At 39.5% G+C, this 14596-nt stretch overlaps 1 protein-coding gene across 1 annotated transcript in view; it reads right to left on the bottom strand.

Annotated features, from left to right (window-relative positions):
- Window positions 1-11387, bottom strand: part of LOC133266485 (dynein axonemal assembly factor 11-like) — a 48541-nt gene extending 37154 nt beyond the window's left edge. The window contains exons 1-5 of the mRNA XM_061447697.1: window positions 10881-11387; window positions 8850-8940; window positions 7381-7438; window positions 6103-6315; window positions 5162-5331 (exon numbers count right to left, since the gene is read on the bottom strand). Coding sequence (XP_061303681.1) covers window positions 5162-5331; window positions 6103-6315; window positions 7381-7438; window positions 8850-8916 — 508 coding nt within the window. The 5' untranslated portion in view covers window positions 8917-8940; window positions 10881-11387. The remainder of the gene's footprint in view (window positions 1-5161; window positions 5332-6102; window positions 6316-7380; window positions 7439-8849; window positions 8941-10880) is intronic.
- Between the last annotated feature and the right edge of the window lie 3209 nt (window positions 11388-14596).

The following is a 14596-nucleotide window of genomic DNA, read 5'->3' as shown; positions in this document are numbered from 1 at the left end:
AGATTAGTCATTGCTTCTCCATATTCTGATTCCTGGTTTTCTGAGGAGTGCTTTCCTTCTAATAATATATCTTTCTTCCTCTTTTTTTCTTTTCTTAACCCTCAGCATAAGGGCCAAAAGGCAGTGCACACGCACAATATAATAAAGCTTCTGAAATATATTGCCATGGGTACTCAGCCACTATCCAAACCTATTATCATTGACAGTATGTCGTTACAAGGAATTAATACAGGAATTATGGGAAGACATTAATTTTTATAAAAAATATGGATTACAAAGCACTTTTTACCATCAATTTGTTATCAAAAGGCTTGTAGGAACCCCATGCCTGCAAAGGACTTCATTGACATAAGAGCAATTGTTTTGCATGACTGCTTCAAATAGCCGTTAAGAAATTAAGGCCTCACTCACACTTTGAGAAGAATAAAAGTAAAAACAAAGCTAAAATTAACTGTATTTTGAAGGAAGAACTCTAACAATTCTGTTATTTTTTTCCCACAGGAACATGTGTAATGATGGCCATAAGGAGGTGTTCAGTAGTTTGATGCTGAAGAGCTGAGGAAAATAAATTTGAGGAGGAGGAAAAATGAAAACTGTTAGTGAACTCGTTTCAAAATATACATAAGTAACTACTCTGCTTTTAGGTTTTTATGAAAAGCAAGACACAAGCATGTTTTGAAACGCTGGAGATCCTGTCTCTCAGTAACCTGTGCCAGTCTGTATTTAGTTTATTCCTGCTAGGCAACAAAACCCAAGTTCTCCATTCCATCCTACAGTACCTGCTTCAGTTAATATTGATACTGACTTTCAAAATTATAAACAGTTCCACTGACTTTAAGAAGTGCCATATCTTGGCAGACTGGATGAGTAGGATGTATATTTCATTGTAGGCTTTAGGAAGTCTGCAAAGGGACCAAATGCTGCTTATCATTTGTTGTGGTTTTGTTCTCAGGATGAAAGTCCTCCTTCCGAGGGCAGACTGTAAGGTTTCTGAGGTTGTGTCTGCAGCTCTGCAGATGCCCTTAAATCTCAGAAGCTGAACTGCACTCAGCAGCAAATTGAAGAACAAGGCTGTTTTATCCACACTCTAAGGAACGAAAACCTGGGCACAGCTCCATTTAGTTACCTCCTTTCATTTTTATCTTTTCAAAATAAAGAGATAAGGGAAATAACAGAGCCAGGATGGGGATAGCCAGCTCCAAGTACAAATAAATCAGCACTCTTGTTTTAAAGGTTCTGAGTTGCACCAAGACTTAGAAATGCATGATAATCAAAAACTGGAGGAGAAAGGTGAGGCTTGGCTGACAAAAAATAGGGAAAAGAAGAATCTATAAGTGTTTTCTAGATATTCTGGGCTGTTACATGTTGATGCTACTTTACTCCTTCAGTGGAATGGTACCAAGTCAGAGCAGTACAGCACCTGGCACTACTGTTCAGTTTAAACTTGGAAAAAGGAAGGCTTGCTTTGCCTGTTACTAAATAACGTTTCCTCTGGGCTGAAGCACAGCAGTTGTTTAACAGCTTACACTATTTAGCAACTGTTGTCAAACAATAAAAAATATTTCATCCAAACAAAATGAAAAAAAGACTTTTAGACAGCAAAGTGGAGTCATTCGCAGTGGAAACTGGCAAGTGTCCTGCAGCTAAACCTTCTGTTAATGAGAAGTCCAAGGAACCTTCCTGGCATGCTTGAACCTCATTTCATAGTAGCGGTCACCCCAAAAAGTATGGAATTCTTTCTAAACTCAAACATATACTCACCAATTATTCTTTTCTTCCAATTATTTTCTGTGGGGAAAATTAAAAAAGCATACATTTTTGATGTCCCAATTTAAACCACAGCTTGTTATAACAAGGATTTATGTAGGTCCTGGTTTGCCAAATTTAGTTAAGCTATAGACTACTTGTCTGAGCAGGTAACTTCTCACTTTTGATGAGCAGAAAAGAGGTATTCTTTGTACACCAGCAACTGAAAATCTCTCAGAGTGTATTTGTTTTCCTCTTGTGAAGAGCAGCTTTGTTTATGACTCAGGGCTAAACTATTCAGGAAGTCAGAAAACAGAACTTTCGAGCATGCATTTGCAACACTCTAGTCCTAACCTGTTGGCCTTGATTTTACTGGGACTAATGACATAGTGACAAAGTGTAACATACCACCCTTGAGTAACCAGGGTGTTTTAATAAGATCATGGATGCTCCAGATCCAAGACTGTCATTGTAAAAAGGCTCTCCAAGCTGGGCCCTCTTGTTTCTAACTTCCACTATCCTCAATTCAAAGGCTAAGAGGTCCGCCAGCTTGTCTTGTTGCCCTTGGGATACACTGAACTCCTGAACCCTGACACAGTTGCAGAAACAATGTCCTTTTTGAGCTTCACTTTCACCACATAAAAATTCAGATAAGCCCAAATGTTTTTAGTTTCAGCAGCATTTTAGATTTTACACAGTCCAGAAGAATTTTCTGCTGCATAAAGAGTGAAAGAATGGTAATTCATAAATCCAGCACATACACACACATGTTTTCAGCATGGAGGCCTGGGTATGACCTTGCCCATAACATATAATGCAAACCATCTAAATATCTAAGTCTTTTTCTCCAGAAGGATTTAGAAACTACAGCTCTGTTCAAACCTTGGAAATAAACAGTCTGAAACAACAACAGCAGCACCTTTATTCAACTGATCAGACTGATTTACTGCTTCTCTCTAAGGCATTTATCAGACTACAGTATGTGCCAAAGGCAAAGCTCTGTCCTGAAGCTAACGGAAGACTGGGGTAGTGGGGCCAAGTCATATCAATTCTGTAGTCCCTGGAAAGTGGTGATGGGGCTGTCTTTGCGTCTTTATGTTATGGCATATTAGGTTTACCTTCCTTTTCTGCTAAGAAATAGGTGTAATTTATTGCACATTATGAAAAGGCAGGTTTTCAAAATAAACAGAAAGTTTATATGTGTACAAATCAGTAATAGAAAAGCCATATGCTCCACCAGTAACTTCAGATGATGCCTCCTATCTTTTGACATGGAAACAACAGAATGATTCTCTCCTTCCTCTTCTTAATATAAGATTTCTAAATTCCTCTAGTCATCACATGACAGTGGAGCCACTTACCAAAACTTAGTTGTTTTGAAAGGTGTGTCAAAACTGAAGAACGACGACACAGCAGCATCTTTGGACAAAAGAACTGTGAAATTCAAATGCAAAATCCTTTAATTATAGAAGGCTACACCCCGTCCCCATATGCCGACATACTGCTCTTACTAGCATCAATAAGAGCTGTGGATATACATTCAAGGATAACTTTTGGTCCTCAGACATGACTTAGTAAAATATTTTGTGTTGAATAAAAAGAAAGTCTGTACTTACAAACTAAAATTATCAGGAGCAAAGTGGCAGACAGTCCTCCCAGAAAATATCTGAGAACATAACAATACCCATCAAGGTTAGAAAAAAACAAGGGATGCATATTGGGTTAATAGAGGTGAAGCCTGGGTGGGAGGAGGAGAGAAGGTTCTTGTTGATGAACCCTCTGAACTCTGGTAGATGGACTACAATGTAAGACTTTAAATTACGTAAGCTTTTGAGGATAATGTCCTAGAAGGAAAGACATCAGCATTCCCAGACTGAAATACCCATACTGGTCACCTAGAAAGACACACATAGATCCATTCTGATTCTTCTCAGCCTTTCAAAACCCCTGGTCCAAGCACACTTGACAAAGTAGTTTCCATGTCTGCGTACATATTTCTTATTTTTGTGCATATCTGTATAGCTGAGATTTTTTGCCTGCACCAACTATAATGTGAAAATACATTTTCATAATAAGATATATCTAACTTTGAAAATGTGGCCCCATAAATAAATGATTTATCATTTATCCAACAGTTGAAATGCAATAAGCATTCATATCAGGAACAAAAGAAATAGAAGTTACCTTGTACATATTGAAATGATTAAACACGTGATCAGTGCAACCATCTGAGACAGGACACTTTGCACTGTCCTGGATTCTAAAACAAAAGCCAGGAAAATGAACCTCATGAGTTTTCACGAAAGTAAATGTATGACAGGAGGTGTTTGCAAAGACCTTCAGCCTGTGAGGCCAGTCTCTTCAGTTTCTTTTTAAGAGAATTCGCCTAGAGCGATTCAAAGCAGAAACCTAATTTTCATGCTCTGGGTGTCTCTCAAGAGTCTTTTTCCCCCACAACCATAGAGACACTGAGCCCTGCACACTCTCAGAAAACAAGACTTCCTGAATAATTGCCTTTTTCAGTTGTTGTTCCCATGCCCTTTCCTCCATTTTCCTCTTCAGCCCCCTTTTCCATTTATCACTGAAAATAGGACAGGAAAAGATGTGGGCAGAGGGCGATAAACAGTAAATGCCAATTTGTTTTAATCAGTCATTTTAAATGTATGTTTCAGTAAATAAATTCTATTCTGCAAGGGGGGGGCATGTCAACATTTTTAATGCATTTATAGTTCACTCTAAAAATAAGACATATCAGAATAAGAAGGTAACACACCTGTGTTGCTCCAAGTCTCTTCATTTGCATTTATCATAAATGGAGAGCTAGATTTTGATACACAAGATGGTTTCTCAGGCTGAAGAAACTTGTCATCTTTGCTGAGAGAGACTCTGTTAGGTGCTGGAGCTTGTTTTTGTGCCACATGGTTGTCATAGCTGTTATATTCAGAAGAAACATTTGAATCACCTACAAAAAGTGTAAATATAACTGAGACAAAGAGCTTTGAGACTTGTGTTAATGAATTGGTTTGGGGAGGTTAATTATTTAAACACAGAGAGGTTTTCAAATTGTTAAGGGTTAGGAATTGGATGGTTCAGTGTATGCAGGTGAAAATATGGAGAGTAAAGACAAAACTGAATAAACCATCATATATGAATGACACCAGTATAAACATCACTGGTGATTACTTTGGATTCAAATTCAGTCTAAAAATGTTGTTTTGGTATCAAGGTCTTTGTGGACTCATACTCTTTCAATGCCAGGAGCTTAATTCACCACTGTCTTTCTGTCTTTCATCTAAGCTTTACCTGCACAACTTGGCCAACAACCCCTGCAAAACCTATAGAAAGATTCCCAAGTCCCACTAAATATAGACTGTAAGGTTGTGGCTTGATTACTTGGTGCCTGGTCAGGGCTTACCAACATCACTCTGACTGGCTTCTAGTTCATTGCATTCATCAGGCCAAGGATCATCTACATGGGAGGAATCCATTTTGCTGGGGACGGTGCTGCTGAGCCAAGAAGTGGAGGCATTGAGACTGAACAAGCTGGCAAGAGAGCGACGGATTTTCTTCCTTCGCCTGAATACACTAGAAAGAAAAGACACATTGTCAAGGAACAGAGTTAATCATTCTGGTTGAGCAGGGACAGAGCTCTAAAGCTTGCAGGATTGACACAGAGGAACCATGTTCTGAGTGCTGTTCTTGACCCTGGGTATGTCACCAAGAATGACTGCTGCACAATGCAGTAATGCCAAGGGATGTATTAACAGCAATATATGGCAATATATCATGATGTTGTGATACTGGATATTGCGATAAAAATGATACTACAGTTATTGGGCTCTGAACTTTTAGAAGTGATCTCCCACTACCCCTAACTTTCACCCTATTATAACCCTTTTGGTGCAGCCCAAATCCATTGTACTTCAACTTTAGATACTTTCCTAAACTGATGTTCTGAAATCAAGAGAGATTTTTCCATGAGGAAGAATTTCAGGACCAGACCTTTTTATTTTTTTGTATACATACACACATATCTACTTTTTTCCTTATTCCTTATCATTGTAACACCTCATTGGCAAAAGAAGCTGTAGCTTTCTCTTTTCCTTATTGGACACAACTCCAGTTACAGCAACAACTGTGTACTGAAGAGTTTTTGGATAGTAAGATCAGAAATGACTGAAAAGTTATTTCAGTCACTGCACTCTCTAAACTAAATCAATTGAGATGTTTCCATTAAGAAGCAATGCCGATATTATGCCAACCAAAGTATAGAAAGTCACACAGATACCTCTAGGTAAGTACAGAGATGTGGAGGCAATTGCCAACATTGAGTGAAACTGCATACAGTTCACTTACCGAACTAAATTCTCTTTGTATGTAACACTTGTCTGGGATGGTGTCAATGTTATGTTGCCCTCTTCATCAGACAGAAAACTGTCTTCTGTCCAAATGTAATACCCATTAGAAAGCAGTCGAGGGCTGCGGCGACATATGGAAAGGGATCCTGGTGGAGTATTTGTGGAATGATATTCATAAGCAGGGTCATCGTCCAAAAAGGCACAAGCATAACTGAAAAGGAGAAATAAACTCTCTAATTTAGTGAATGTCTAGACAGACCAAACCCATGATTTAATAGTTATGAATTTACATTACCAACTGATGGGGCTGGTAATGACGCAGATTTAGAATATGTGGCTATAATGATATTACTTTTGGACCCAAGGAGTTTCAGACAGCCAGAGTGTGCCTGCATCACACTTTCCAGAGCTTCAAATGACTGGAGGGCTTCATGCCAGTTGTAGCATTTCACGTGAGCATGGAGCCAGCTTGAATGCAGATGTGCATGATGCATTTCTGTGGCGGTGCTCTTGGCCAAGGACTCCTGCCAGATGCACACCTACCTGGCGTTGACGGAGGTATTCCAGTATTTTCCTTCTCTGAGTTACTCTGCATGGAACAAGCCTGAGTGTCTCCAAACCAGGAAGGATTTATTTGCTTTTTATAACCTAACCTAATGAAGACTTAAAGATACATGACTTCATTCTCACAAACCTAGAATACCACGCAGCTAGAACAACATGGGATAAAGTCTACCCATGGTGATAACTTCATCCAGCACTGAAATACAATTGACTTTGAGATGAAATATATCACAGAAAAACATACTATGTGGTATTTAAAATAGAAGTGAATAGTGACAAAGGTGAAAGAATCTAAATGCTGTGGACATTTTATTTAGCTCAAGAAAACTGAATTTATGGTTAGGGTTAGTCCTTTGTCCTCAACACCTTTGAGTTCCAAGGGGCCATGCAGTGACATCCATGGAAAGAAAGACACTGGATAGATTCAGTGGCTGACATGGGTTTCAGTAGCATGTTTCACTATCCCATATGGCATGTTGCTGAGGGATACCATAATTTCAGTGGAGGGAAAAGCAGGTGGAACAGAAATACTCCAAAACCTTGCAATTGCAAAGCCAGCGCTTCCAGTCTCCACAGCAGTAGTTGTGAACTTTCATTTAAAGCAGTAATTAAATTAACACGAGCACTACAATTCTGAGTGCCCCCAAAGGGATTTTACAAAATCTCCAATGAAATGAAAATGAAATTAAACAAGTAAAATTGTCCTAAATACCTTGGAAAAACACGTTGTGAGAGGTTGTGTCTATGTTCTCCATTAAACTCTGTTGAACCTGTAGAGGCAAAGGGCAAATAAGAAGGAGTGTTTATCATATCTACTGACAGCTTAAACAGTTGACAGGTCTTCACTGACAGGTACCTTGTGCATATAAAAAGAGATCATAATAGAAGCTAATAAAAGAAAAGGGAAAGATTAAAGGAGATAAAACAGGTGAAAGAGACATGGAAAAGCACAGTGTTTGTAGGAAACTCATCTTGATGAAGAATCAGAATCAATCTTAATCAGATACGTGTACTCTGCACAGCTCACAACCTTGAGAGAAATAATTATGGCCACAAACACAATAGCTGCAGTAATTTTAATGGTGTTAGGGTCAAAACCAGAACATGTACTGACAACAGATACAGAGTAGAATAAACGGACCACCATAACCATTACAATATATTTTTCAGATTAAAATGGCAGGCATTGGACAACACGCACTGGAATAAAAACAGTGACACAGGTTTGATAATAATATTGTGACAGGAGACTCCGGAAATAGGATTTGTCTGGATTACCATGGCTCAAGTCTGCGAAGTGCTGCCAGATGTTGAGCATCTGACAGAATCAGTCTTATAAAATATGAACAATGGTTATCCATAGGGAAAACTTATACGTCATACATGGAAAGACAAAAGGTGTGATCTTTCCCTATGTTATCTTGCCTCTTCTGTATCTTTAGAGCACCATGTTTAAAACACCATTAGTAAATGACCATCGTGCACCTATGAGAAGAGATGGGTCCAAGAGAATTAATTTTTTTTATGTTCAGTTATGAACAGAGGCAAAGAAAAGACATGGAAGTCAGTGTTTCCACTTTGGGAATCTTTTTATGCTCATTTGGAGCTCAGGTGTCAGCCACAACCTGGACGTGAAGGCTAACTGAGCGTTGGGACCAGGCAGGGTCACCAGAGAAGGGAAGCAAAACCTTACAGTCCTATTACCCTATTCCCACACAAACTGTTTCTCCTACAGTTTGAAAAATGCCAATTAAAAAAAAATTACCATAAGAAAACTCTGCTCTAATCCTTGCAAACACAACTTGAGGAGATAAGTGGAAGAAACTTAGTGGAGGTGCAAAGAGATAAGTAACATGGGTCAGAATGCCACACAGCAAGTTGTACAAGAAGCGAGAGTGGTGGCGTGTTTCAGACCTATATTTTTCCATACGCAATTAGCTCTTGAATTAGATCTCATTTTAGGCAGAATCATGATTCTTAATTGTGCAAAAATATACTCAGAACCAAGAAATTAATTCAAACTTGAAAAGAAAATTCAGGAAGAACTTGACAGGTGGTTTGTAGATCTGGATATAAATTAAACCCACCAAAATCCTAAATCTTATCAGCCAAACGAGATCCCCCCCCCAAGAGATTTGGTTTTTTTTAATTAAAAGCTCTCACAAACATGCACAAATTTACTTGTTCTTGGTGTTGATGCAACATGTGATATTCCATACATCTTAAAAAGGACTGTTTCACACACCATGGGATAATGGGTAATACAGATTATCTGTAAAAGAGTTTAAAAAGAAACAGAAGTATGGTTTATTTTTAATTGATTAAAAATAAGGATGCCTAAGATAGTATCATCAATATATATATCACATTATTAGCAGGTCGAAGGAGACGATCCTGCCCCTCTGCTCTCATGAGACCTCACCCGGAGTACTGTGTGCAGTTCTGGTGTCCTCAACAGAAAAAGGACATGGAACTGTTGGAACAAGTCCAGAGGAGGGCCACGAGGATGATCAGGGGACTGGAGCACCTCCTGTATGAAGACAGGCTGAGAAAGCTGGGGCTGTTCAGCCTGGAGAAGAGAAGGCTGCGTGGAGACCTCATAGCAGCCTTCCAGTATCTGAAGGGGGCCTATAGGGATGCTGGGGAGGGACTCATCATTAGGGACTGTAGTGATAGGACAAGGGGCAATGGGTTAAAACTTACACAGGGGAAGTTTAGATTGGATATAAGGAAGAAGTTGTTTCCTGTTAGGGTGGTGAGGCACTGGAATGGGTTGCCCAGGGAAGTTGTGAATGCTCCATCCCTGGCGGTGTTCAAGGTCAGGTTGGACAGAGCATTGGGTGAGATGGTTTAGTGTGAGGTGTCCCTGCCCATGGCAGGGGGGTTGGAACTGGATGATCTTAAGGTCCTTTCCAACCCTCACTATTGTATGATTCTACCATTCTATTGGTTGCAATATATACTTGCTTAAGCTAAAGTTACTGATTATAGGGAAAATTTGTTTGAAAAGGGATACAGAAGTATACCTCAGCATCAGTTATACCTACTACAGCTCTTTAATAACCTGAGTGTGAAACTTTCCAGCAGCTGAAACCCACAACACAGTTGTTTTGCATGTAATTTGTTTCAGTTTTGATAATATAAAGTAGCAACCACTAAGAGAACAATGTTTAAGAACAGTAGCTTACATATGGGTAGAGCTTTCATTAGAAAGTGTTGGCACATACTGATCAAAGTGGCAGAACAAACCATGGTCCTTCCATTACTAATCTGAATTGTCTCAGAAATGTGCAAGGTATGTGCCTGCTGGGCGCTTGTTTATCTGCCACCTTCCACAGAAATAAAATTTAAGGTAAAATAGCATATATACATAGATTCATGGTCCTTTCCAACCCTAACTATTCTGTGATTCATAACAGAAAGTGAGAGATATACCTATGCAATGTATTGCTGGGGAGAAGATGACTTTCTCTCTTTTGAAGAATTAATAGACAGTTGCAATTTGCTTTTAACTAGTGATAATTCCAAGGTTCCATAAACAGTCATAGAATAGGCAGTCCAACAGAATTTTTTGCTGCCTTTGAATCATGAGTATTTTTGTCTCATGTTAATGAAGAGGGTTCCTAAATATCATAATTCAATCAATGCTGAGGAAAACATGGAAATACCATGTTGTAGACAATGCTGCACAGTGTTCTGCTTTCATTTCATATTCAGTTCTGGTTTGGGGCTATTAATAGTGTGAGAAGCTATAGTAACAGTATAAGCAAGCCAAAACAAAGCATCTTAACCACCACTGTACAATGAAGCAGTAGCATTATATCTGTAATCCACAAACTGATCATCAACACAGAACCTTTAAACTATGGCAGGAGAAAAGCCCCATAGCTTTAAGAAGTCACACTAAAAATGAATCCGAGGTGAGCACAGAAATATTTTATGTAGAGAATTCAAGTAAAAGTTTAAGGCAGAAACCCCCCTGCCTTGAATTTCCAAACACCCAAACCCCTGTGCTGTAATACTGTCAGTTTTAATTACCTTTCCCTCCAAAAATCAAATTACTCTTTCAGCCAATGAATCCCTTAACTGGTAGCCAGCAATCCTGTGTCCGTCTTCATGTTCGAAATATTTACATTAGTAGGTACCAAAATACAGTGTTAACTGCTAAAATAACTGAAGCCCAGGCAACCAGTTTTATGCTATTGAACCTACCAAACACAAGTGCCTACAAAGGTAGTTTTCTTTGTCCACACATATCAGTCATTTCTGAAGAGCAGTGCAGTCTTTCCCCCCTGCAGGCAATGATAACAACATCCACAGAAATACAAAACTTCCTGAAGAGCGGTACAGAAATGAGTCCAAAGCTTAGTTATTTCTCAGCTGACAAATATACTAAGAGATAAATATGTGTAAAATCTTCCAAACCTGGAAAATCCATTTCACTATTAATACATGTATGTAAAAGAGTTTCTCATCATCAACACGAGTGCCTCGGAGACGTTAAGTGGAGGGTGCTCCTTCTGCAGCTTCCTGGAAGAGATTAGCTCTGAGGTTTCAGAAAGGCAGGTCTATGAAGTCCCCTGTTTCCTTTTGAAAACAGCCTGTGCAATCAGCAGCACAGAGGCAGAATGAGGTCACGCTTCCTGTGGAGTAGCCTCACATCAGAAGCATTCATTTTGAAGAGCAAACTGAAGATTAAGATTAGCCCAGTGAATGCTCTTGCAGGCAGTTGCAAACGAGAAGATACACTGAATAACGTTTCACTCCAATAATGATACAGAGAACAAAGAGAGAACCTTTTCTCACACAGTGACACGGGTTTTTGTTTCAGCTTTCCATTTCTACCTCACTCAAAAAAGTCCCAAATCACTCTATTATTTGTTGAAATACTTGTGAGCCTGATGGGCTTTGATGTAAGAAAATGATCAAGGTACCAAAAAAAATCCACGTATAATAATAACAAGGCATTTTGCAGAAGCATTATTATAGGGAAGATGCACTTGAGAGTTGAGAGTTGCTTGTTTCATGGTCAAAAACATCATTGCAAATATATACCATACAACATCAAGATAAATTGTCTTGAAAGGAGAAAGGAATAAAGCCATTTGTAAACATGCTCACTGTTCCACTCTAGGTGTTTCATACTATGCAAGGTAATTCATCACACCTTATCACATCACACCAGTACACAAAAATAAAGTCAAATCCACATAAGAGAAATGAAGCCTGAACAAGATGCCCTGGCAATCAAAATGATTTGGCTGTAGAACTTACACACAAAAGTAGTACAAATCAACTGCTTGACACTGAAAAATTACACAACCTCAGGGAGCAAAACTTCAAAACAAACAGGTGAAACATGCCAGTAGGTATCTCTCCTGATGTCTGTATGTAGCGCTGACAAAAAGAAAGCATAAATCTAGTAAAATATGATTTATTTGATTTAATGATAGGGTTGTTTTCCCTGGAGAAGAAAAAATATCTCCACTGATAAAATGTAAACATCTCACCTCACAGAAAAGGACACAAGAATAGGAATTAGGCAATTAGGATGTTACGAAAGACCTTCTGTTAGGGAGCTAAACTAGAATTAGTATTTTAAGGTCCTTTTGCTCAAATATGAAAACATGTTCTTCACTTCTTTTACTTTAGTAGAATTATGCCAATGAAGAAATTTAGTCCAACCCTATTTCCATGGATGCATGGGCTTCATTACAGTGGGATTTCCCTGGCCACCCTCTCTCTCAACAGGCAGCGGACATAAATTCCCACTGGTCTTTGAAACTAGGTCACCTACTGAAGAATTTCTGTGCATACACTAATTTACTTCTTGGGAGTATTTTGGGGTTTTGGTATATTTTGGTTCTTTTAAATTCTTCTCATCAGGAAGCAGTTCTGAGCTTGGGCTGCTGTTTTGAACGATATTGGTATTGCATGTTTGCCTATATAATTAAATGTATTGTGCCTACATCATATTTAGACTTAGAGGTGTTTTCTTTTTTAATCACTACCATTCATATCTGAAACTCACTGTTCCACAAGCTTTTGATGCATAAACTTTGTGCATTAGTGAATATTTTACAGGTAGGCATTAGACTATGTACCCACACAGAAAGGTTTGTATACAGCTTATGTTTCTTGCTTTTCCTGTCATGCCTCAAACTGCCCATCCCACCCCACCCCATCAGATTTCAAATTCTAGGAAATGAACACACCAACAAGCTTGCTGTGCAGTAGTTTCATGCCTGTTGCATACATTACAAGCTCAACCCACAAAAGTAAGGAAATGAAAAATTACAAAACTAAATGCCACCTATCTTTCTACACTTGTCCCAGGCTTACTCTACCTCTGATACTACAAATAAAAGAGAAAGCATATTACCAGTGATCTTTCAAGGCCAGGTTGGACTGCGCTTGGAGAAACCTGCTCTAGTGGAAGGCATCCCTGCCCACAGCAGGGGGTTGGAACTGGATGAGCTTTAAGGTCACTTCCAACCCAAACTGTTCTATGATACACACATCATAGGTGAGTACAAGGTGGGTCCCTCCAGCAGCTTGGCTCAGACACATGGTCTGCCCTATAGCTGCCCCTGGATCTCCCCAATTGCTGGCACCTGGACATGTGAGCTCTCAGGGCCACAGTCCAACTCCAGTTGCTATTACAGACCATCACACACAGCTGGTCAAGATTCCCATGGTCCTCAGCAGCCCCCTCCCTATGGCATCACCCTTAGAGACACCCTTGTCTCATGTCCCCAAGCAGCAACTCCTCTCACTCCCAAAGGTTCTATGGCATTGACTCATCTGAGTGGGTTTCATTCCTGTACACAGGGGTTGTGCCTCCTCTGGGATAGGCCTTGGAAGGACCGAGGCAGAGCATCCCTTCTTCTGAGTCCTTAATTTGTTTTGCCCCTGCCTTTGTGCCCTGCTCCTCCTCTGGACTGATGCAGAAGGGCCCTTGATGGGCTGATGGCTCCTGGGATGGGCCTGGAAGCAGCTGGGGCAGGTTATTATTTAAGCTACCCCTCCATCTGTTGTCTTTCTGTGCTCCTTTGTGGGTGTGCAGATGAGCTTTTAGCCCACATTACACCACAATCCTGCCATTTCAGCAACCGGCAGCAATTCAGTGCCCTGCGTTATTATGCTAAACACACAGTTCTCAGAAAGGGTATTTTGTGTGGTAGAGCGAATTGAGTGGCCATGATGGAGGGAGTAGAGTGCTTATTGATTGAGTGCAATTGAGAGTAATCTGATGCTTCTCTAACTCTTTTCAGCTCACAGCCTTTAGCTTTCCCACCAGCTTCAGTGACCACCAAATCAAGCCACTTGTCCCGTATCACGGCTCTTTGCTAATGCTGTTTATCTAGTACTCAACAAGTAAAAATATTCTAAGACATCTGAAAAGTAATTGAAACATTAAAAAAACAGCAGAGGAAGGGCAGATAATGAGAACTTCAGAGCAACCACACATGGTCAGACTGAAGGTCTATGAAACTCTCCCTGCCTGCAGTCTTGCTGCAGGGAAAACTAAGACTCATTTTAATTCACCTTTGTGAATGATAGGATCTTGAGCTAAGGGCATCCCTTTATGCAGCAGAAACCCTTAGTAATGCTTGAGGTACCCTGGCTATTAAAAAAGAAAAAAAGTCCTCACAAATTCAGACACTTTATTTCAATGTTAAGAGAAGGCTTATCCTGCATAAAGTTAGTATTTCACTGCAGTTTACAGAATGGACATATCATCTATGATTTTAATAACCATGTCAGCTGTATGAACAGAGATTAATTTGCTTTAAAAGAAGAGCAAATTACTTTTTGATGTTATCAGATGGAAATCCCACTTCACCCTATCAGAGACCTCAGGCTAGATTTCTTTTCCAAGTTCACTGAATTTAATTGCTCCTGCATACAGGTAACAAAGGTTATTT

The sequence above is a fragment of the Pezoporus flaviventris genome, unplaced genomic scaffold (genome assembly GCF_033815535.1).
Source record: "Pezoporus flaviventris isolate CSIRO_AGI_PZ_B2104156 unplaced genomic scaffold, CSIRO_AGI_Pfla_v1 ptg000007l, whole genome shotgun sequence".
NCBI classification, from domain to species: domain Eukaryota; kingdom Metazoa; phylum Chordata; class Aves; order Psittaciformes; family Psittacidae; genus Pezoporus; species Pezoporus flaviventris.
Note: the sequence above shows the minus strand (reverse complement) of the source record. Positions and strands in the feature narration are given on the sequence as shown.